Source organism: Canis lupus, chromosome 25 (genome assembly GCF_048164855.1).
Source record: "Canis lupus baileyi chromosome 25, mCanLup2.hap1, whole genome shotgun sequence".
Classification (NCBI taxonomy): Eukaryota; Metazoa; Chordata; class Mammalia; order Carnivora; family Canidae; genus Canis; species Canis lupus.
This window is the reverse complement of record NC_132862.1, coordinates 32,725,285-32,749,598: the sequence shown is the minus strand read 5'-3', so window position 1 is coordinate 32,749,598 and position 24,314 is coordinate 32,725,285. Positions and strand designations below refer to the sequence as shown.

Sequence of the window (24,314 nt, the reverse complement as noted above, 5' to 3'; positions counted from 1 at the left end):
ACTCCAGTTATTTAATAGTTACTACTTGCTTTCCCAGGCTTTTACTTTGAAACTAGTTGTCTCTGAATACAAAGTATGTCTTGTATAGACAGCATAGTTGTATTTAGCACTTTCCTCTGTTAATGGATTAGCTATATTTTAAAAGTATTTTCTTAATAGTCCATCTAAGGATTACCATATACATTTTCAATTTTTCACATTCTGCTTCAAGATAATAACAATTATAATACTATACAGCAACTTTGCTCTGACATACTTCCTTTCATTTTGGTGCTAGTATTGTCATACATATTACATCTAAACATGTAACCTCCTCAATATAGCATTATAATTGTTGCTTCAAAGGGTCTTTGTTTTTAAAGAAATAAAGAGGAAAAAATAAAACAATACATAGTCTTTTATATTAACTCATATATTTAACATTTTCAGAGTTTCATTCTTTTCTCTGGAGTTCAGTCAGCATCTGCTCTCCTGACATTTCAGCCTAAAACACAGTCATTAGAATTTCTTATAGGGCAGATCTGTTTTTGTTTATCTGGAAAGGAAACTTCATTCTGCCTCCACTTTTGAAAAATGGTTTTGTTGGATAGAAAAATTCTGGGTCATTGACTTTTTTTTTCCCAATTAATACTTTGGATATGTTCTTCCACTGCTAGATCCCCATATTTTTATAAGAAATCAACCATTAGTTGTATTGCTGTTCTCCAGGCATGCTGAATCATTTTTGTCTTGTTGCTTTAAGACTTGGTCTCTGCCTTGGTTTTTTGTAGTTTTTATGATCATGGGTCTAGGTGTGGATCTCTCCATATGTATTCTACTTGGTGGTCACTGAGCTTCTTGGACTATAAAAGGATTTTGTTTTGTTTATCAAACTTAGCAGTTTATGGTTATTATGTTTTCAAAAAAACTGTTCCTCTTGTCTCCACTCCTCCTGGACTACTATTATAAGTATGTTGACAAGCTTGACATTGTCCTATAGATCTTTGAGTCTCTGTTCATTTTACTCCAATCTTATTTTTTTGTTGTTGTTCTTTAGGTTGGATAATTTCTATTGATCTATCTTCAAATACACTAATTGCTTCTCCTATCTTCTCAAATCTTCTGTTGATCCATCTAGTAAACTTTCCACTTCAGTTATTGTATTTTTCAAATCTGGAATTTCTATTTGTTTTTATAGATTATATCTCTATTTAGATATCCTCTGTTTGAGTCATTTTCACAATATTTTCCTTTACTTTGTTGTACCTGGTTTCTTTTAATTCTCCAAACATAATAGCTGCTTTGATGTCTTTATCTGTTAAATTCAAAATTTTGGCCCACTCAGATTCAGTTTCTATTGACCACTTGTTGCCCTGAGTATGAATTTTGCTTTCCTGTTTCTCATATTTTTTGTTAAAAACTGGACATTTTAGATAAGATACTATAACAATTCTGAATTTGCTTTATCTATTGAGTGACTTTTCTGAAGGATTTTTAAAGGTAACTTGAATGCATTTAAACTGCAGAATCTGTTTCCCACAATGTGTGGCTCCTACTGTTTCTACTTAGATTTTGAAATTGTGTTTTTAAAATTATTTTTCAGCTTACCTTATGAGGGCTCACCCCTGTGTTACAGCTTAGTGATCAGCTATCAATTTCTGTTGAAGTTTGCTTAAATACTTCAAGTCCAAAAGCCCTTCCAACCTCTGCCAATGAATCTGTGTGTAGATTGGGGAACACATTCATAGCTCAGGTAGTTCTCAAGTGTGCCTGGGCTTTTACTTTCCATGAGATTCTTTTTGGTCCCCTCTGCCCATGAGCATAGTTCACAAACCCAAGTCAGCCAGGAATGTGTGGAAAGCATATTGAGTCCTTTTATGGCTCTCTCACTTCCAAAATCTCCCCATTAAATTACTAGCTGGCCTGCCACTTGCCCCAAATAGAATCAGAGCCTCAGGCCAACAAAGCTATAGACTTTCCCATTTGTTTCCTACAGAGCTTGCCACTTTTAAATGACAAAGCCATGGGTTTTTGTCTCCAGTCCCAAGTTGAGTCTGCCCACTCAGAATAAACTGCTCAGTGTTCTTGGCCAGCACTATCCTCATAAAACTACAGCTTTCGCCAACCAGCCTGGGCTAGGGGAGGCATGGAAGCAGCTCCAACCCAAAAATAGCTGCATATTCCCACAATTTCTTACACAAATTGAGAAGTATTTCAATCAATACTTCTCAACTATTAACTGCTTTTGTTCAATTTCCATAGTCCTGAAATGATTGTTATTGAAATTTTTATACAGTTTTATATTTGATTTTGTTTTGCAGAGAGGTTTCATTGACCTCTTTATACAACAATAGCTGGAAATATCTGTATTGTTTGGCTTTGTGTACTTCTCCCTAGCAGCAAAAGCATATTTCTTTGCCCTATCAACATGAGGGTTGGCCATGTGACCTACTTTATCCAGTGATATATTAGCAGAGGCTTTAAAATGTACTCTCATGATTTGACTTGGTTCTTGCACTCCTGGTGGGAGAGCATACCTTGGATAGTCACTTGTCCTAAAAGAAAGAAGCATGAAGTGGATCTATATACAATCTTGAACTTTAAGCCAAGTCCAGCTGAGCTCAGTCAAATTCAGCCAAACCCCAGCTTAAACTCTACTGATCTGCAAATGCATAAATAAGAGAATAAATATTTATTATTATAGGCAACTGAGATTTTTGGCATTGTTTGTTATGCAGCATTGTTGACTTATATAGCCACCTAATAATAGCTGGTATCCTATCTAATCTGATCCACATCAACAATAAAAGAAAGTAGTCACATATTCTGCTTTGTGCATCCTTTTAAATGGATCCAGGCTGAAAGGTAATGTCTAGTAATGTCTAGGTTACAAGCATCATCAAATGCCGTGGAGGGATAATGAAACAAGTGGCATGGATTTATAATGAAATTCTTAACAGAGTCAAGAGAAAGCAATGGGCCAGATGTAAACCTGAAAGAGTCATTTGCTTCTGAGAGTTATTGACAAAGAAGTAGAGAAGTACATGAAAAATGTCATTGTACCTTTTATGAGCCTGACAGATCAAGTTTAGAGCTAACTCAGCATTACTCTCTTACTCTGCATTACAAACTGAGGATCCATAGAATGCACAAATGCATTCTAAACTTCTGTTTTGCCGAAAGCACTGTATCTTTTGCACACAGCACACGGAACTTCTTGAGCAGATTCATCAGTTCAGTTTAATTCAACAATATCTCCAGCAAAATACCTACAACATTACAGGGCCAGTACAAGGCACTCTACTATCCCTCACTTGAATGGTAGAGCTCACCAATAAATAGATATCATAATGTAATGTGATATGGATCATAATAGACATCTACGTGTTAAGGAACAATACCATTTCCCAGATCTAAGAATGTTAATTTAAAAATCAGTTTTCTCAGCAGTATCATAAAGAATATTGTTCAGTCTTGGCATTGAAATAGTCCTCATATCGATGTACCCCTGGAATGTGTGTATGCAGAGAATGGAAGACCACAGGATACTCAAAGAGCTATTGTATAAGAGAGCTGATGTCAGAAAAATCACAAGCAAGGAGAGCAGGATAAATGCTATAAGAACATATCAAAGCACAGCATCAAGCAAGGCAACAGAGCTGTGGACTGCTGGGAAATAGCAGCAGTACACAAAACAGCCCTGGCTACAACTATAAGGAATGTGAAGAAAGCCTTCAGGTGAATAGCTAAGCAACAATAGGCTACAACTGCTAACCCAGCTTCAAATTTCACATGTGCATAGCTCATTCTCCATAAGCCTGGGAGGCCACACTTGAAACACAGCAATTGTGGCTTGGACCCCCAGCACTCTCTTAAAAAACAAAAGTCATCCGAATAATTCTAGATATTCCCTTTCAATCCCTTATATATTTTTATGTGTTCTTCCCAAAAAATGTATGCATAAGCCCTAAAATCATTTGAAAAGGCCACACTGTAGGTAATAGATTAGTATGAAGACTTCCGCAGCCACAAATATCTCATTCATAACTATCTAATCTACAAGCTGAAAAGATCTCTGCCTTACAAGAAAACCAGCTATAATAAAACCTATGACCATTATCTATGGAAGAAGCAGAACCTACCATGGGCCTAAGACCTGCAATTCTGTAAACACTACGGCCTTATAAGCTAGTTGTCTACTTTCTCTAGAAAACTGTTAGGTTTTCTTAAATGATCAGGGATATACAGATTGCATTGGAAAGGGCAACAAGTTATGCCTAAGAAACAATTACAAGCATTAGGAAAAACAGCCAAATTCCCAACTATAATCACACATCAACCAGCTTACATTTTATATGACAGCAATAGCCCTGTACACTTCCTAACTAACTCATGAGGGCATCAATTAAAACACAATATTAAAAAATATTAAGCTTCATAATGATGACATTGATTTATCAAAAAAATGCTATATTAAGTTGTTTTCTCTGATTAAGAAGATGCAGAAGTATAGTACAATTAAGAAGGCTTTCACAAAAATAATTGATATAGTGAACATTTTAATGTTTAAATATATCTGGAAAATATAAACATGTAAAATATTTCATTGCACAATGGCTCTGGATCACCACTGTTCAGTAAAAATATAAATGTGAGCCACAAACAGAAGCCACATATATAATTTTAGGTTTTCTAGCAAGTAGATTTATTTTTTTTTTTAGATTTTATTTATTCATGACAGATACAGAGAGAGAGGCAGAGACATAGGCAGAGGGAGAAGCAGGCTCCCCACTGGGAGCCTGATGTAGAACTTGATCCTGGGACCCTGTATCACACCCTGAGCCAAAGGCAGATACTCAACCACTGAGCCACCCAGGCATCCCTCTAGCAAGTAGATATAAAAAGTTTTTAAAAGAGTAAACTTAATTCCAATAATAAATGTAATTTAACTCAATATAGTCAAAATACTATTTCAATATGTAATCAACATAAAAATTATTAATGACATTTTTGCAGAGTTTATTTGTACTAAGTCTATGAAATCTGGTATGTATTCACACTATGGCACATCTCAGTTCATACTAGTCACCTTTCAATTGCTTAATAGACACATTTGCCTGAATACTATCATATTGGACTGCATAGCTGTCAATAAATGAAGCTTTACTGAAGAACTGAAATTAAGGCAAATGGTATTCCAATCCCATATTCAGGACTACTAGAAGAAATGCAGATATCAAGACACGTGTATTTCCTGAGTTTCCCCAAAAGCTCTGTAAAATTTTCTTCAGCACTCAGAAATTAAGTATAGCCTTAAGGAGGGCACAGCCTAATATATAGAGTCTTTGCATCACTGTGTTATACACCTGAAACTAATGTAACATTGTGTTTCAACTGTACTCAATAAAAAATAAAATCACTTTTTATAAAGGAAATAAGTGTAGCCTTTGATGCCATACTCCTTTTCTAACTTGGAGAGGAGGAAGGAGAATTGTAAGCACTAAAACCATTTATATAGTCATTTCTGGATTAATAAGAGAAGTTCAGAGGATCCCTGGGTTGCTCAGTGATTTGGCGCCTGCCTTCGGCCCAGGGTGTGATCCTGGAGTCCCAGGATCGAGTCCCACGTCGGGCTCCCTGTATGGAGCCTGCTTCTCCCTCTGCCTGTGTCTCTGCCTCTCTCTCTCCCTCTCTCTGTGTATCTCATGAATAAATAAATAAAATCTTTAAAAAAAAATAAGAGAAGTTCAATTTTCAAAGCTATACCTCTAAAATAACTGAATTTTCAAAGATTAAATTTTGATATGTCTAGATCACAGTAAAAGACACTACACCAAATAAATCTTAAAAAAAATTTAAAGTACAGCATGTTTTGCACTGCATGTGTATTGATTTAAAATCATTTGACTGTACAATTCTGAAATTTTGTGAAAACTTGATATTAATATTTAATATTTACATTATAATTTGGGACTATTAAAAACACATGTGGAGGCACCTGGGTGGCCCAGTGGTTGAATGTCTGACTTTGGCTCAAGTCATGATCCTGGGGTCCCGGGATCCAGTCCCACATCAGGCTTTCCATGGGGAGCCTGCTTCTTCCTCTGCCTGTATCTCTACGTCTCTCTCTGTGTCTCTCATGAATAAATAAATAAAATATTTTCTTAAAAATCACATGTAGATTTCTTTGTACTTAATTGCACTCTTTCTAAAATAAAAATAAATGAAAAAATCTTATTAATATAACATTAAAATTAAACTTTTTATGCACAATAGACAGGAAATATTAACAAAATGTTTCTTAGAAAAGTATGCTTTCTTACTGATCTAATTCAGATCTTGTGTCATTCCATTTCTTTCCTACAAGTCTGGTCTTACTGAAGACTGTGTCCTGTGGAGTTTCCTACTCAACCTGCTCTTACACCAAAAAACAGGAGGAGGTAGGAACTCCTTTCTCACTGGATGAAGACGAGGATAAAATTTAACAAAGAATTAGACAAAAAGGAACTGTAAGTCTAGACTAGGACAGACTGGTAAGAAGGAAAATTCTCAAATGTCAGGTCCTAAGAAGCAGATGAAGAATGAATCTGTGATCTTACCCCACGAGGAGGTAATTAAGAGCCACTGGAAGATGGAAAGGTCTGAGGAGGTAGACTCTGGAGGCACAGTACTATGGAGAGGGAAACTCTCTGAGTAAAATGAGGACTCAAAGGAGGAATGATGGCAAGAATGAAGACTGCAAGGCTATTACAAAACTTTATTTACCATGAACTTAGTTCATTTAAATGTCTTAGTTTGGGGGGCTCCTAGGTGGTTCAGTCAGTTGGGCATCCAGCTCTTGACTTTGGCTCAGGTCGTGATCTCAGGGTCCTGAGATCAAGCCCTCTGTAGAGCTCCCTGCTCAGCAGGGAGTTAGCTTGAGATTCTCTCACTCTCCCCCACTCACTCTCACTCTCTCTCTCCTTTAAAAAAAAGATTTTAAATGTCTTAATTTTTAATGAATTATGGATATATATTATTTCTTTCTATGATAATAATCATCTTATTTTCTAAAAAGGCTAAATGACTCTGGACCTTTCATCTTTCTCAGGACTCCTGTAGTCTAATACTTTATTATTCTTATCTGAACTTTCTCAAAGCTTTCTTTCTTTTCTGAGTTACTGAGGATTTTAGTACAAATCATAGTATCTGTTAGAGTCTAACTACAGCTGAGTGCATTAACAGGAAAACTCAAAGGTCCTAACAGTAACTTGATCTTATGAAAGATTTTTGTATCACAGGCTGAGTTTTAAAATAAAACTACCTGCTATTTTTTATCTAGTTTTGGCTTTCTCTAAGCCTGTATTCTCTCCAACCATTTGAGGATACTTTTATGATCAGTAGTATGAATACACTCTATAATAACCATATATAATAGATTAATGCTATTATTCTATTAGTTAATAGGAAAAAAACTAAACTGATTGCCTGAGGACAGAAATATGTGGGTATGTTAGGCCTTCATTTTGATGTTTGGCTTTGATATCCACTCATCTCCCAAAGCAGTCCAGGCAATTCCCATGATATCAGGCCACCATGACAAATATTTGTGGAGTCCAGAGCTCACTATTATTTTCTACCCTTCATTCTAGTATTACATAAAGTTCTGGCTACCCTTCCTTTTGTAGATATTGTTGAGTAGACGGGCATTTGAAAGTAAATGGAAGTTGGATGTAAAAGCCATTTACTCACACTAACTAACTAAAAGGCACATTAGACAAAAGCCTGCATCAAATGCTGGTGTGTTGATTGACAGTGAGAAAGACAACACCACGCACACAATAAATATCACGTTGGACTGATCAAAACATTTTTTTTCTAGTGGTACAACCACACAGAAATCAAAAGGTGGTTTTATAAGGGTGGACTCAAAACAACAGGAAGTAGATAAATCAAATCTTTAAAGCATCTTTTCCCAAAATGTGTTATGTGCTGTGAGACACTTTAATAGATCTTTCAACAACAGAAGGTTCAGTAATCAAGTGAAGTTGAGAAATTCTAGATTAAACCAAGTAAAGCAGCTCTTATAACCACATTTCCTTTGGTCTGGAGAATTCTGAATCTGCAAGGGTTCATATATGCAACTTTTCTAGAATAAATCTGACTCTTATTTTTTTAAAACAACTATCAGTATCTCATGAAACAATATTATCCTACAGATACAGTTTAGGATTCACTGACCAAAGTCCTTAGCCTGATATACAATCTTACCATAGGGATGGACCTGCCCCTGGGCCTAGTGTACCTGAAATATAAAAACTGAAGCCCTGCCTCATTTTCCTTTTAGGGACTTACCTCAGAACTGAAACAATGAAAGTCCAGTATCTGAGTCTCTCTTTTTCCTTTTGTTTGTTTAGTTACCACTGCCAAAATGTACCTAAGTTGTTTTCCTGTTTCTTCAATTTAATTTTACATTTAATTCTAACATTAAGGAGGTTATAGCAAAGACTTGTTTGCCTACGAGTAACTCCATCCGTCTCAGATGATTTTCCATACCTTTATTTTATGTACTGATTTTAAATGTAACTTGAAATGACTCTATTTTCTTTATTTTCAATATTTAGAGTCCAGTTACACTAAATGCTTATTAAAAGTATGTAACTAGAGGAGTGCCTGGGTTGCTCAGGGAGTAAGCGTCTACCTTTGGCTCAGCTCATGATCCCAGGGTCCTGGGATTGAGCCCCGCATCAAGCTCCCTGCTCAGCAGGGAGTCTGCTTTTCCTCTCCCTCTACCTGCCTCTCTCCTTCCTTGTGCACTCTCTCTCTCTCTTTCTCTCTCTCTCTGTCAAAGAAATAAATAAAATCTTTTTAAAATAAATGAATAATAAAAGTATGTAACCAGAAAATGATATAACTGGTAGACAGAATAAAGCCTGCACCCAAAAGTTTACATTCTAATCTCAAGAACCTGCTAATATATTATCTTATATGACAAAAGGAACCTGGCAAATGTGATTAAGGATCCTGAGATGGAGAGATTATTCTGGATAGGCCAATGTAATTACCTCCAGATTTTTAAAAAAAAGGGAATGCAGAAGTGTCTGACTGGCTCAGTTGGTTAAGCATCCAACTCGTGATTTCCAATTGGGTCATGATCTCATGGTTTGTGAGATCAAGCCTTTGTGTGAGGCTCCACACTCACCGGGGCATCTGCCTGAGTTTCTCTCCCTATCCCTCTACGCCCCCCACAACAGCAAGGTCCTTAAGGTGAAAGAGGGAGGCCAGAGAGTCAGAATCAGAGAAGGAAATGTGACAACGAAAGCATAGGTCTTAGTGATGCAATTTCTAGCTAGAAAGAGGCCACAAGCCAAGGAAAATGGGCAGCTTCCAGAAGTTGGAAAAGGCAAGGCAAGAGATTCTCCCCTAGAGCCTCTAGAAGGAATGTAGCCCTGTGACACCTTGATTTTAGACCAATGAGACCCATTTCTGACTTCTGACCTTCAGAACTGTAAGATAATAAACATGTGTTATTGTAAGCCAGTAACTCTCTGGTCATTTGCTAAAGCAACAACAGAAATGGAATAGAATAACCAAAATTTTAGAGACATCAGTCCCCTGTACATTTGGTCTTTTGCCACACATTTCCAACATATAACCCTCTGTGTTCAAACATGACTGATTTTCTGAGCCATGATGTCCATCAGTCCCTTAAAATCTATTTGGGAATTTGCATGAATATCACTTCATAATGCTATGGAAACTTAAACCTAAGACTCTCAAGAAGTTTCAATAAGCATTAAATAAATCACTCAATGTCTCAAAAAGAGATTAATTTAGAGAGCTAAAAGATGAAAGCTATTAACTGAAGATGACAACTACTTGAGAAATGTGTTTTTAGAGCTCCTAAAGTAGAATGAACTTTGGAGAACTGACCCATGTTAAGTAAACTCACAAGAGACTTAACATAAACTGTACTAATAAGAGTTCTCCAGAGAAACATAACCAAGAGGATGTGTATCTAAATAGAGATTCATTTTAAGGAATCAGCTTATGTGATTATGGAGGCAATCTGGAGAGTAGGTTGTCAGTCTGGAGATACAGGGAAGAGCCAATGTTGCAGTTCAAGTCCAAAGGCTGTGTGCTTGTAGAACTCATTGCTTGGGGAAAGGTCTAGTCTTTTGTTCTAGTCAAGACTTCATCTGATTAGATGAGGCCCACCACATTTATGAGTGCAACCTGCTTCACTCAAAGTCCACAAATTTAAATGTAAATCTCATTCAAAACACCAATGCAGACACATCTAAAACAATATTTGACCAAATATCTGGGCACCAAGGCTCAGCCAAGTTGACACATAAAATGAACCATCATATACACTAAAAATCTATTCATTAATTTAAATTTGGGACACCTCTAGGGCACCTGAGCAGCTCAGTTTGTTAAGTATCCAATTTTTGGTTACAGTTCAGGTCATGATCTCAAGGTCGTGAGACTGAGCCCCGTATCAGACTCCATCCTAGGTGTGGAACCTGCTTAAGATTCTCTCCCTCTCCCTCTGCCTTTCCCCTCATGCTCACTTGCTTGCTCTCTCTCTCTCCTCAAATAAATAAACAAATAAATTTGGGACACTTCTTTTCAGAGATTGAAGTAGGTATGTCTACTAGCTAGCAAACCTTAGTAACAGAGCATCTAACAGATTAAATTATTAAGCCTTAAGCCACTTGAATCAGAACAAAGGTAGTAGGACAGTTGTGTGGAATAATCAATGTACCAATCAGATAGGTGCCTGCCAATCTCATTACCCTTCAAAAAAGCCTCTGAGGTCTTTCCTTTTGAAATTTTCCCTATCAATATATTTCAATTGTTTGTTCCATTTGAGACCACAGAGATGGACCATCATCTAGAAGTCTAGGAGGTGGCCCTGTATTAGATGGCAACTAAGATCATTTTTCTTTGAGATTTTGAATGTAAAACATATGGAGAGAGAGGAAAAATAAGGAAAAGTCTTAGAACATAAGAAACAATGTTTTACTAGAAGTAATATTTAGAAAAAAAATGGAGATTTTGTTAGTTTGCAAATATATAACACATGCAGGTAGAAAAAGAAACAAAGCCAAAAGTACTGAGTCATTGCATCTGGAAAACTAGTGGAGTGAAAGGCCTCCAGCCATTGTGAGAGTCATTTTGGAGTCTTCATTATTAACCACCTACCAGTTCTTCCAATGTTTTACAACAAATCCCATTGGTTGAAGTAAACTATGACTGTTTCCTCTTTACCTTGTAGCCAAAAAGTCAAACACATTCACAGGAAAGTCAGATAAACTTTCACTGCCCATCCAGAGAGTCTCCCAATAACTAAAATATTTTTATGCCCTAGATCCAGTGTCTAGATTCTAGATTCTTTGGACAGTGTTAGAGACTTAAAATCCCTCTATAGGTTTTTGACCCCTTTCCAACATACAAAATATATACCTAAATAGGGCAACAGACAATTGGTTAGTTCAGTGCTCTGACCTTGTCATTACTGTAAAATACAATTCAGTTGTTCATATGTTTCCTGGAATGATTTGGACTGTATTTTTGAAAATTGTGGTACCACCAAGACTGAATCAGGAAGAAATAAAAAAATCTAAATAAACCAAGTTTTAGTAGGAAGATTGAATCAGTAATAATAATTTTAAAATCTCTCAACAAAGAAAAGCCCAAGACCAGTTGACTTCACTGGTAAATTTTACCAAATATTCATTTGTTTGCTTTTTTGTTTTTAAAGATTTTATGTATTTATTTATTTATTTATTTATTTATGAGAAAAAGAAAGAGTATGCAAGTTGGGGGAGGGGCCCTGGGAGAGGGAGAGAATTTCAAGCAGAATCTGCACTGCGCATGGAGCCTGATGCAAGGCCTCAAACTCACAACCCCAAGATCATGACCTGAGTTAAAACCAAGAGTTGGACACTTAACCAACTGAACCATCCAGATGCCTCAGTTTTCCCAAATATTTTAAAAAGAATTAACACCAATCCTTCACATTCTCTTTCAAAAAATCAAACAAACAGGAGGGAATAGTTCCAAACATATTTTATAAAGTGTCTATTATCCTGATACCAAAGCCAGAAAATAATGCTACTAGAAAAACACCCTACAAGCAAATATTCCCAATGAATATAGATGCGAAAATTCTCAATAAAATACTACCAAACTGATTGGTAGCACATTAAAAGGATTATTCATCATGATCAAGTGGGATGCAAGATGATTCAACATACACATACAACAATTTTTGAAAATTGTGGTACCACATCACATTAGTAGAATAAAAGAAAAGAACCACATGACCATCTCAATAGATGCAAAAAAAGTATCTGACAAAATCCAATATCCATTCATGATAAAAACTATTAACATATTAGGCAACAAAGGAATATATTTCAACATAATAAAAGCCACATATGAGAAGCCCACAGCTAATACTACCCTCAGCGATGAAAGATTGAAAGCTTTTCCTCTAAGATCAGGAACAATATAAGGCTCATTCTCAACACTCATATTCAACATAGTACTAGAAATCCTGGCTATAGCAATCAGGCAAGAAAAGTAAATAGAAGATATCAGAATTGAATTGGAAAGGAAGAAGTAAAATGTCTCTACTTGCATATGACATGATTTTATGTATAGAAAACCTAAAGACTCAACAACAAAAAACCTGATCGATCTAATCAATGAATTTACAAAGTTGCAGAATAAAAAATTAACATACAAAAATTGATAACATTTCTATACACAACAACAAATTTTCTTAAAAAGAAATTTAAAAATCTATCCCGTTCATGATAGCATCAAAAACAATAAAATATTTAGGAATAGATTTACTTAAAAAGGTGAAAGACCTCTACTCTGAAAATGGTAAAATACTGGTTAAAAAAAATCAAAGAAGGAACAAATAAATGGAAGGTTTTCCTATACTCATGGATTGGAAGAATAAATATGGTTAAAATGTCAATAATACCAAGAGCCATTTATAGATTTAATGAAATCTCTATCAAGATTCCAATGGCATTTTTTACAAAGACAAAACTAAAAAACATTCTTTTAAAAAGTAGTTTTTATTTATTTATTCATGAGAGACACAGAGAGAGAGAGAGAGAGAGGCAGAGACACAGGCAGAGAGAGAAGCAGGCTCCATGCAGGGAGCCCAATGTGGGATTCGATCCCAGGTCTCCAGGATCAGGCCCTGGGCTGAAGGCGGCACTAAACTGCTGAGCCACCTGGGCTGCCCCTCTAAAAAACCTTCTAAAATGTATATGGAACCATAAAAGTCCCCAAATAGCCAAAGAAATTCTGAAAAAGAAGAACAAAGCAGGAGGCATCACACTTCCTGATTTCAAGCTTTACTATAAAACTATAGTCATCAAAACCATATAGTACTGGCAAATAAAAACATACAAATAGACCAATGGAATAAAATCAAGAAATCAGAAATAAACCCAAGCATTTACATCAACTAATTGAGAAGAGAGCCAGGAATACTCAATGAAGAAAGGGAAATCTTTGCAATAAATAGTGCTGGGACATTTGGGTATTCACATGTAAAAGAATGCAATTAGATCCATACCTTCTACCACTCACAAAAATTAATTCAAAATGGATTAAAGACTTAAAGATCTGGGATCCCTGGGTGGCGCAGCGGTTTGGCGCCTGCCTTTGGCCCAGGGCGCGATCCTGGAGACCCGGGATCGAATCCCATATCAGGCTCCCGATGCATGGAGCCTGCTTCTCCCTCTGCCTGTGTCTCTGTGCCTCTCTCTCTCTCTCTGTGACTATCATAAGTAAATAAATAAAAATTTAAAAAAAAAAAAAAGACTTAAAGATCTGAAATCATAAAACTTCTAGAAGAAAACATAGGAACAAGGCTTCTTGACATGGGCCTTGGTAATGTGGGTAATTTGGATATGACTACCTAACACACAAGCAAAAAAAGAAAAAATACACAAGTGGGACTACACCAAAATTAACAAGTTTCTGCACAGCAAAAAATAAAAAAATAAAATTAAAAAAAAATAAAAATAAACCAACCATCAACAAAGTAAAAAGACAATCTACATAATGGGAAAAAAATATTTGTAAATCCTGTATTTGATAGGGGGTTAATATCCAAAATATGTAAAAAAATCATACACCTCAAGAGCAAAAAAGCAACCTGGTTAAAAATGGGCAAAGTACCAGAATAGATATTTCTTCAAAGAAGATTTACAGAAAGACCAATAGGTACATGGAAGATTCTCTGCATCACTAGTCATTAGGGAAGTGCAAATTAAAACCACAATGAGATAACACATACCTGTTAGAATGGCCATCGTCAAAAAGACAAGAGATAGCAAATGCTGGCATGAATGTGCACTGTTGGTGAGAATGTAAATTGATAAAGACACCATGGAAGACAGTGTAGAGGAACCTCAAAAAAAAATCACAAATAGAACTACCATATGATACAGCAATCCCATTTCTGGAAATATACGCAAAAGAAAAGGAATGAAAGGAATGAAAACACTAACTTGAAAAGCTACCTGCATCCCCCATGTTCATAGCAGCATTATTTACAATAGCCAAGAGACATGGAAGCAAATCTAAGTGTTCATTGATGGGTGAATGGATAAAGAAGTTCTGGTATGTATATACATGCAATGGAATATTACTCAGACATTAAAAAGAAAAGAAAATTCTACTATTTGTGACAACATGGATGGAACTTGAGGGCATTATGCTAAGTGAAATAAGTCAGATGGAGAAAGACAAATACTACAGTCTCACTTATAAATGGAATCAAAAGAAAAAGAAAAAAATACACACAGAAAGAGTGGTCAGACTTGTGGTTACCAGAGGCAGAGGGTAGGGGAAAGGGGAATTAGAGGAAGGTGGTCAAAAGGTACAAATGTCCAGTTATAAGATTAAAAAAAGTAATTAAAATGTAGTGTACAGAATGATGACTTTAGCTAACACTGCTACATGGTATATGTATATGCTATATGGTACATAGAAAAGTTGTTAAAAGAGGAAATTCTAGGAGTTTGCATCACAGGAAATTTTTTTTCCTTTTTCCTTTTTTATTGTTTTATCTGTATGAGAAGATGGATGTTAGCTGGACCATTCTGTGGCAATCATTTCACAGTATGTGCATAGCAAACCATCATGCTGTATGCCTTAAAGTTATACAGTATTACTTGTCAGTTATCTCTCAATAAAACTGGAAGAAATGTTGTGGTACCAATTTCATCTTGTTGAAAGCTTGCCTTCGTCAACTTGCTCTCTATAGCACAGTGTTAACACCCTGGTATTGCCCTCTAAGCACCTGTTTCTTGATTATTCCTCAGGGTGTATAAATTTTTAAAATGACCGATCTCGTCCACTGTGTTGGATTTTTTTTTTAGTTTTACAGTCACAAGTTAACCTTATTTTCCAGCTCCCACATGACACACCTCATTTTCCCTTTTTGTGCTGACAAGAGCATCATGTAATTTAGATCTATCAATGAAAAATTAAGAGCTTTCAGATTAATTATAGCATAAACGTAAGGCAGGGGCAGAAATATAATGTAAAAATCCAGACTTATTCACTCAATTCTAGTGTATTCTCTTTCAAGGGAGGGACAAAGAATCCAAAGGCTGCTATCAGGGAATTCTCCGACCTTCATGAAAGTTCCTTGCTTTGCAAATAGGCCAGCAACAGCAGAATCCAGCAGGTGAGACGAGGCCCAGATTGGTGGTCTCTGAGGTGAAGCAGTCTGGCAGCTGGCTTCTGGTTCAGGCCAACAAGCCCTTAGGACCGAGTGTCAAGTCATAGAGGAAGGATGTGGCAGGTGCTGTGGGCTCAGTCAGTGAGGAGGACACCCGCCTGAGAAGAGAATCAGAGCAAAGTGGCAAAATAAGACAATAGGGCCACTCTGTCAAAAGACACAGGTCCTCTAGTCCCAACACAGCAGCACTCTGTCCCCTGTCCTGCCTGAGGGCTGGCTCCACAGGGTGTAGGAGACTCTGAACTTCTAGGGGTTGTTTGTAACTAGAAAGAAAGTGTGTTGGTCTACAGATGAATCCTGTTCCTGGATGATGCCTGGGCAGAGAGTTCAGCTTGCCCCACTTTCTTGTCACAGGAAGCAAGCTGCCACAAAAATCCTTTAGAACAGTGATTCTTTTTCTAATCGTTAGCAAAAGAGCCTTTTTCAAGTGAAATTTTTTTGTGGAATGTCAAATATATAAAAATAGTTGAAAGTGTATCAGCCTTCAACAGCCTAGAGCCCAAACCCAAGGCCTCCCCACTGAGCCCCACCCCCATGGCAGCCTCTGCAGCCCCTCCATGAAACTATTGGAGCTGGTGGGATACAATGTGAAAGCCACTGCTTTCACAGGCAGTCTGTCTATGAAATGCCAGGCAGTCTGTCTATGAAAGCCTGAAAGCATGGATTCAGGCAAATGTGAATAATAAAAACCATGCATCATGCCAACAACCTAAAAAAAAATCTATCAAAGTTGAATCGACTGGTCCCTGGGAAACCCTAACTGTCAAAAGCATCCTTGAATCCTACCACATCTGTGGTCTGCCGCTGGAAATACTTATTAAAAAGGCACTAAGAGGCCATGCAATGGCCTGGAACATGTCATTTGGAATCATAAACCCTGAATTTGAGTCACAGTGCTGCCACCTGCTAGCTGGGTAATCCTGAGAAAATGTCTTAAATTCTCTGAGCCCAGAGGTGCCTGCATGGCTCCGCCAGTTAAGCATCTGACTCTTTTTTTTTTTTTTAAGATTCTATTTATTTATTCATGAGAGACACAGAGGGAGAGGCAGAGACATAGGCCGAGGGAGAAGCAGGCTCCCTGCGGAGAGCCTGATGCAGGATTCGATCCCAGGACCCTGGGACCACGACCTGAACCGAACGCAGACATTGAACCACTGACCTACCCAAGTGCCCCAAGCATCTGACTTGATCTCAGCTCAAGTCTCAATCCCAGGGTCATGAGTTCAAGCCCTGTGTTGGGCTCCATTCTGGGCATGGAGCCTACTGAAAAACAAACAGACAACAAAAAACCTCCCTGAATCTTGAATCTTTCTCATCAGGAAAAGAAGGATAATAGGTTTCTTACTCATTTTAAATAGACATAAGGATCAAATGAAAGAATCCATTAAAGGGGTATGTAAACTGCAAATCTCTGTATGCATGGAAGTTGCTGAAATTATAAAAATCTACGGTCTGTTATGTCATTCATTCACTCTGCAAGTTTTTTTATTGAACAATGCTCCAATCACTGTAAAAACAATAAATTGGGCTAATTTGGATGTGACTTCTCTATATCCCACTGAACAAGGCAACAGTAAAGAGTAATGACTTGCTTCCATGAGCAGTGATGGGATCTTGTGATAGCTCCTCCCCACTTCCTGAGCTCCCTGACATGCTAGTGCAGCTTCCTCAGTCACTGCTACATTCACTGCCTTCCTCCCACAGCTGGGCGCCTGAGGTTCCCTGATTCCTGCCTGGATGCAGAAAATTCAGAGCCAGCTGACCTGGTCATTCTATGAGAGACAGACCACCAAAGTTAGATAGACTAACTTTCACCACCAACATTTGGCTACACTGCCCAACAGAACTTTCTACATTGATGGAAATGTTCTATATGTTCACTGTTTAGTAGCTAGCGACTAGCCACATATGGCTACTGGCCTCTTGAAATGTGTATAGCAAAGGAATGGATTTAATTAGTTTAATTTAAATAGCCATGCGTGGCTAGCAGACAGTGTAGCTCTCTAGGGGCATGGGCTGGAATGGATGTCAAGCCCAATCTTTTCAATGAAATCTAGGAGAGCATATAGTCATTGTACCCAGGTCATTTTGAAAGATGGCAACATTGTTAAATACATACATAATGGTTTTATCATAGCCACATGATCTGTCCTAATTCAGTCTCCAATAGTGCTTCTCCTAATTATTGAAAGTTGTTAGCAAAAACCAATGTCATGCACAAAGACTGAGCATGCATGTGAGGGATTTAGCACTGTGATCAAATAAAACTTAAAATTAATCTGACACCTATTAATGATGTGCATAATAGTTACAGTACACGCAGTAATTAGTTATAAAGGGGAAGTCATCCTCATAAATTACTAAAATTAGCATCACTTTTATACACTGTTTATTTTCTGGTATTAACAAATCACACCAATATTCTTAGCTTTCCTGAATTCTTTGTAAATGCCCATCCCAGCATCATTTAAAGATCAGAATCCCAGCTCCGAAGCTATTGCAACATGCTATCCTGTCTCAGTATTCTTTCCCTCCCTAATAGCACCCATAGATGAGGTCTTTGGTGCCCCTGGTCATACTGTCAGCTTCTGCTACTCTTTGTCCCACCTCTGAGATATCACTGAGCAGGGCAACTTTTACTGCTCCCCTCATGAAGTTCCTGCTCTGGATGAGGAAGATCATGGATAGACAGTTCTCCCCAACAGCTGTGCATCAAGGAAAAGGGAAGAGAGAAGAGAGGGCAAAGTGGGAAGGCCAGGAAGGAAGCTGGATGCCAGGCAAAGGCATCCTACTGGAATCCTGAATATGGACTCGGGATGGAGGTTTGGAGGCAGAGGGAGACAGCCTGGAGCAAAAGACAGTGCAGCAGCTAGAAGAGAAGGCCTGCACTCTTGCCCAATGGGACCCTGGTCCTGAAGCCATACCTGAGAGCAGCCTTGAGGCACAGAGATTCAGGGAACCTCCGGGCACACATGCTATGCTGAGTGGTCCTTGATAATATGCTTCTGGTGGCTCCACATGGGACACAGCTTATGTGTGAGGAGGGCAAAAATACTCAGCATTGAGGTCTCGATCTCCTGGGAGACCAGAAGAGGCAGAGGGGGGCAGCAAGTACCTGAGGTGAAGCAGAGAGGACAGGGCAAGGGGGAGGCTTTGAAAGCACAGGAAGAGATTCCATGGTTCCTCTTGTCAGGGAAAAACTGCAGAAATCGGCCATATTTGCAGGAAATGTTCATTTCCATAGCAAGTGTTGAGCTATAAATACCTCACCAGTCAGACTTGAGCAGGCCCAGCAGACAGATTACATGCTTTCCAGGTTAAGGAGGTCAGGGCTCAGAGGGTAACGAAATGTGTGACTTCCTTACAAAATTCTCCCCAAGGGCTCCAGACACCATCCTGCTCTCCTGCTCAGGCTGTGCTTTTTCCTAAGGTGGTAACTGCCAGGTTCTGGTTTCTCATTCCAAGGTCCAAACAATAAAGGAAGAGGAAGAGTTTGGCAACGCTTGTACTGACCACAATCCTTTTCCCTTCAAGGACCCTCCCTATCTCTACAGTTTCAGTATGAATCTGAAACAAGATGCCAGTGACAGTAACAACAAACTACATTCACTGAGGGACCCATATAAGCTGCACTACATGTTCCCACCTGTCTGTCTGTCTTTGAGCCTGTCTGTCTCCCCCAACCTCCTGTATGGCTACTGTACAACACTTGACTTGATGTCTTCTCCATTCACAGAGCCAGCTCGGCTAGAAACTAGCATTTCTTGGTCTCAAACTCACTGGAAGGGAGAATTACTTAGCTCAGCTTGAGCTAGAAATCTACCTTGATTGAATCAACAGAAACTCAGCTACTTACAGAATACAGGTGAGCAAGTGGTGGGGCCCCACCTGAGGGAGAAAGACGGTGACAGTCCTCAGAGAAGGGAGATGTGAGCTAAATAAATACCTAGCAACATGTTTACTGCAGTGCAGCCCTTTAGTGGTTGGTGTCCATAGAGTCTTTCTTTGAACTTGGGGAATAGTAGTCCTCACTGGAGGTGGGGGAAATGCTAGAGCAGGGGCTAGGGTAGCCTCTAGCTTCTGCATGGTTTTACTGAAGACCTGGTTACCTCCAACTAATGAAGACCAATACAAGCTGTGTACAGAGGACTTTGGTTCTGCCTGAACACAGGTACACTGGAATCACAATCCCTTTTTCGATAAAATGTTACTTTTAATTCCTCTGAAGCCAAGAGATTCCTTGGAAGGGAGATGCTACCAATAGTAAAGTTCTTGAGTGAACAGATTATTGTGTGCCCTTCCCTTCAGGCAATCTGAGAAAACCTGGTGGGAGAAAGTGGCTCAGAAGGCAGTATGTGGGGCAACTGTTTTAGAGATTGCATGGAGGGGGGATGAGCTTATGATCTGCCAGTAGATTTAATGGTAAAGGTTCCTGTCCTGGTGATTAAGTAACTCAAATGTCCATTGCAATTAGCATTCTTAGTTGCCTTTATTAGTCTCCTGGAGAGAAGGTAAGGACCAGGAAGGTTAGGCTCACCTTTGGCAGCTGCTGATTGAAAGCAATTCTGAGCTGCATCTCTGATGGTGAGCTCCTTATGACTAAGGAGAAGACATCAGTACAGAAATCGTTCTGTAGAAAAACTTCAAATAAAGAAAAGCCTTATCTCCTAGGAAACCAATTCACTCCTCCTCATTCTCTGTTCAGAAAGATGGCCAGCTTTCCCTTTTCCCATTCCCAACCCCATAATCATTTCCTTCTTCAAAAGCTCACAGTCTAACAAAGCAAGAAGGCATTCTAGATGAGGATATGTATTTTTTAAGCTGAATTATTATATCCAGCCAAGGTCCAACACAATTTCCAAATTCAGAATCCATTTGAAAAGATATTTGGGATGTGGAAACACAGACAGCTGCCAAATAATCACTTAGATATGACAAGGAGTACAGGCTGTGAATTAGAACACAGCTGGAATCTACCTATAAGACCATTTTCCGTACGGTAGAATTTAGCAAATGACACCTCTATTACAAGGGGTCTGGTTCCTCATGTCTCCTGTAAGCAATTTCACAAATGTTATGGCCTTAAGGTACAGTACCTTGTAGAAGCTTTCATCTACTCAGTTGTTCCATGTGATTTGAGCGCCTATTATAGGCCAAACACTAGGTAGCTCACTGGGGGTGGGGGGTATAAAGAGAAAAAAGAATTAAAGGATTCAAAGTGTAGCAGAGAAGATAGACACATAGATGAATATTGTAGCCACTAAATTAAAAAGTGAGTTCAAAACACAATGCTGGTGCAAGAGAATGTCAAGTCTACTGAGGATAATAATAATAAAAAAAAAACCTTCACAGAAGAAGAAATATTTGCATTTGGGTCTTAAGAATAAATAGAAGTTTGTCAAGAAGACCACTAAAAGGAAACAGTATATGCAAAGGTACTGAGGTATGAAACTGTAAAGTTCAGTCATGGAACTGCAATTCAGTAATTCAATAAGGACAGCACTGAGGAAGAACCAAGAGTAGAGAGAGATGACTGGAGAAGTAGGAAGACACTGACTGGCTCATGAATGACGTGGTTAATTGTGGTTGAGCAGCGTAGATTTTATCCTACCAGTGAGGGAGAATATACTGGATTATCTGTGATCCTCAGAGCCATTCTGACTCCTGTGCTTTCTCCTTTGTCAAAGAGTTAGAAATCTGGAAATACATTTCCTAGATCTCTTGTCAGCAGTATTCCAGTTTAAAGTCTACCAATTCAATATCCTGACAAGTTTTCAGAAGGTAGAAGGAAGTCAAAGGCCACCATCACTCCTCCAATAGTGGTAGGCAAATGTGTGAGCGTCAAGAAACACTAGGTTGTTATCAGTGTTCTGCTCTGTGTGAAGTACCCACTGTGGTGTCATGGACAGCTATGAACATTAGCAGTGGTTTACTGAAGTTCATAACCAGGGCAACAATAGCTATTTCCTGTTCCCCAGAAATTTTACTACCACATTGTAGGCCTCCTGGCAAGCTTCAGAACCATCAACAACCTTATCCAACCTACAATCCTACAACTTTTCCAATATTTATAAGCATCATTTAGCAGTATTGCATCTATTTCTGCTCAAAATACTTCATGTGGTTTCTGTTTCCCTGTTCCAAACCCTGACTGGGGCATTTTAGAAGATGATGCTGGTGGCTTTGTGAAGAAAGAATTAAGTGGGGAGAGACTGGGGAAGGGATATCAAAAGATGGATTATTTCAATAATATAAAGGAGATATGATGCTCAAAACTAGGAAAATATCAATAGAAACAGAGGAAGAGAATAACTTTAAAAATACTTAGGACATATGACCGTTTGGATGAAGGAGAAAAATAAAAGGAACTCAGGCAGGTTCTAGACTTCTGGTCTAGGTAACTATACCAAGGGTAGAAAAGAGAGAATATAGGACAGGGAAGACGAGAAGAGGACTTGGTGGGCATTACAAATGAGACCTCAGTTCGGAATGTATTAAATTTGGTCTAGACACTAAGTAGGCGGTTGGATAAATAAATCTGGGGGTCAGGAGATTCAGGCCACAGGTATTTATTTTGTAGACCAGCAGCACAGAAATGGTCATTAAACCATGAGAGTGGGTGAAATTGATTAAGGAAAGTATGTAGCATGAAAAAAAAAACCAGAAAGTTAAGAAATGAACCCTGGAAAACATCAACAGTTAAGAGCAAATATTAGAAAAGAATGAAAGAGATCAAAAAGGAGTAATCAGAGAGGTAGAAAGAATCCACACAGTATGGTATTAAGCAGGAGGCAGTCATCTGAAATCATGAGTAAAGACATAAAGATGACATAAATTGTGGAAAATGGAAAGAGGAAAACATGATTTTAAAATATAGGAAGGATTCAACTGTTTACTTATGTTCACTCAAATGTTATTATTTTGCTTTTATGCATGGGTACAGTTTCATGCAAAGTGAAAATAAAAGGATGATCTCTAGTTCTTGGCAGCTTTACACTTCTAATGGGTTTTTTCTTTTCCTCAGTCTTCCTCCTTCATCCCAAGGCCATTTTTTCCCCTTTACTCACTGCTTCATCCCTTCTTCCCTCTCCCCTTGTTCTTAGGAGGGACCCAATGCATCTCTGCCCTTATAGGTAAGAGTTCCTGCTCACATATTTAGCCAGGCAATCTGGATCTAAGCCTTGTGGATCTTATGTCCATGCCAGTGTAGCCTGTGACTACTCACTAACCTATTAGTTCAAAAACTAGTAAATGGACTACTAGGCTGTGTTGAAATCAGTTTAATTGGTCACAACCAGGATATTTTTTAAATAAAGTATAAGAATAAAATGGAATAGAGAATATGAGTATACATCAGTGATAGGAAAAATAAATATTATTTAATAGGTTGGAAATAGGTTATATGTATCTTATTTGTGATGAGTCACAAAGTAAGATATTAGAGTGAAGTCTCATAAATATAACACAAAAAAGAATTACCAAGGAGGAGTGAGATCTGTCCTAGTTTATATTTACAAAGGGACAAGGTCTCAGGTGCAAATAATTTGCCTGGAAAATGATCCTAGAAAACAAAAGTGAAGGAGTAGGGAAAGAGAGATAAGAAAGGGGAAAAAGCCAACAAAGTGTGCATTAGTGCTGGTTACCACTATGAGTTACTAGGTCTCCATCTTGTTGGGGACACTCTGAGAAACCATGTAGAATGTGCCTCAGCATTGTCCCACTAGAGCAGAGGTTGGTTAATATTTTTTGTAAAGGGTCAGATATGAAATATTTTTCTCTTCATAGGCCATGCAGTCCCTGTCATAACTACTCATCTCTGCCATTGCAGCATAAAAGTAGCCATTGACAATATGTAAATGAATGGGCATGGCTGTGTTCCAATAAAGCTTTATTTATAAAAAGATGACTGGATTTGGCCAAAGTTTGTCAAGCCCTGCACTAGAATACAGGGAGACTGGGGCATTCTTTTTCCACCAATTCATACACCCAATGATTGAAGATTGCCCTAGAGCATGACAACCTTCCCCCCCACTTCTGGGCATGCATAGACACTGAGAAAACACCACAAATGGATGACCAGTGTGCAAGGATACATGAAAGTGTGCTGGAGTCAGGTGGAAAAAGGGGGTGTGGTGAAGTGCATCACAGATGCAATAAGGGACAAATGGAGGTAATGTAATGCTGGAGAATATATTCACATTCACCCATATTTAATGAAACGACCTCACAAGTCTCTTCCAAGTACTCGCTGATCTTGCTCATTCCACGCTTTTCTCTAGAAACACTAAGACCTGGTGTTTTTATATTCATCATGACCCTTTCCCTCAGGAAATTAGTTGTTGCATTGTAAAGAAGTTTTTTCTTTTACTTCTTCCAAGTTAAACTGTGTGTTCAGCTCTTATACCTAGCTTGGCACACACACTACCATTTCAAATCATTTTCTCTTAAAACTGTCCACACAGAGGAATCTCACCTAATTACTCTTACACAGTCTAAAAGACACAGTCTCTCTTATGCTTTTAAGCTCATTTTCTTTACCAAACGATTTCCTTTTTTCCCCAAATGG

At 38.2% G+C, this 24,314-nt stretch overlaps 1 protein-coding gene across 9 annotated transcripts in view; it reads right to left on the bottom strand.

The window, feature by feature from the left end:
• Window positions 1-24,314, bottom strand: part of GRIN2B (glutamate ionotropic receptor NMDA type subunit 2B) — a 502,860-nt gene that overhangs the window by 467,820 nt on the left and 10,726 nt on the right. For 8 of the 9 annotated variants that reach the window (XM_072798946.1, XM_072798943.1, XM_072798951.1 and 5 more), the window contains one exon: window positions 15,641-15,846. In XM_072798946.1, the coding sequence (XP_072655047.1) occupies window positions 15,641-15,646 (6 nt within the window). In that variant the 5' untranslated portion in view covers window positions 15,647-15,846. Of the gene's footprint in view, window positions 1-15,640; window positions 15,847-20,844; window positions 20,921-24,314 lie in introns of all 9 variants that reach the window. The other variant, XM_072798950.1, reaches the window with a different exon arrangement.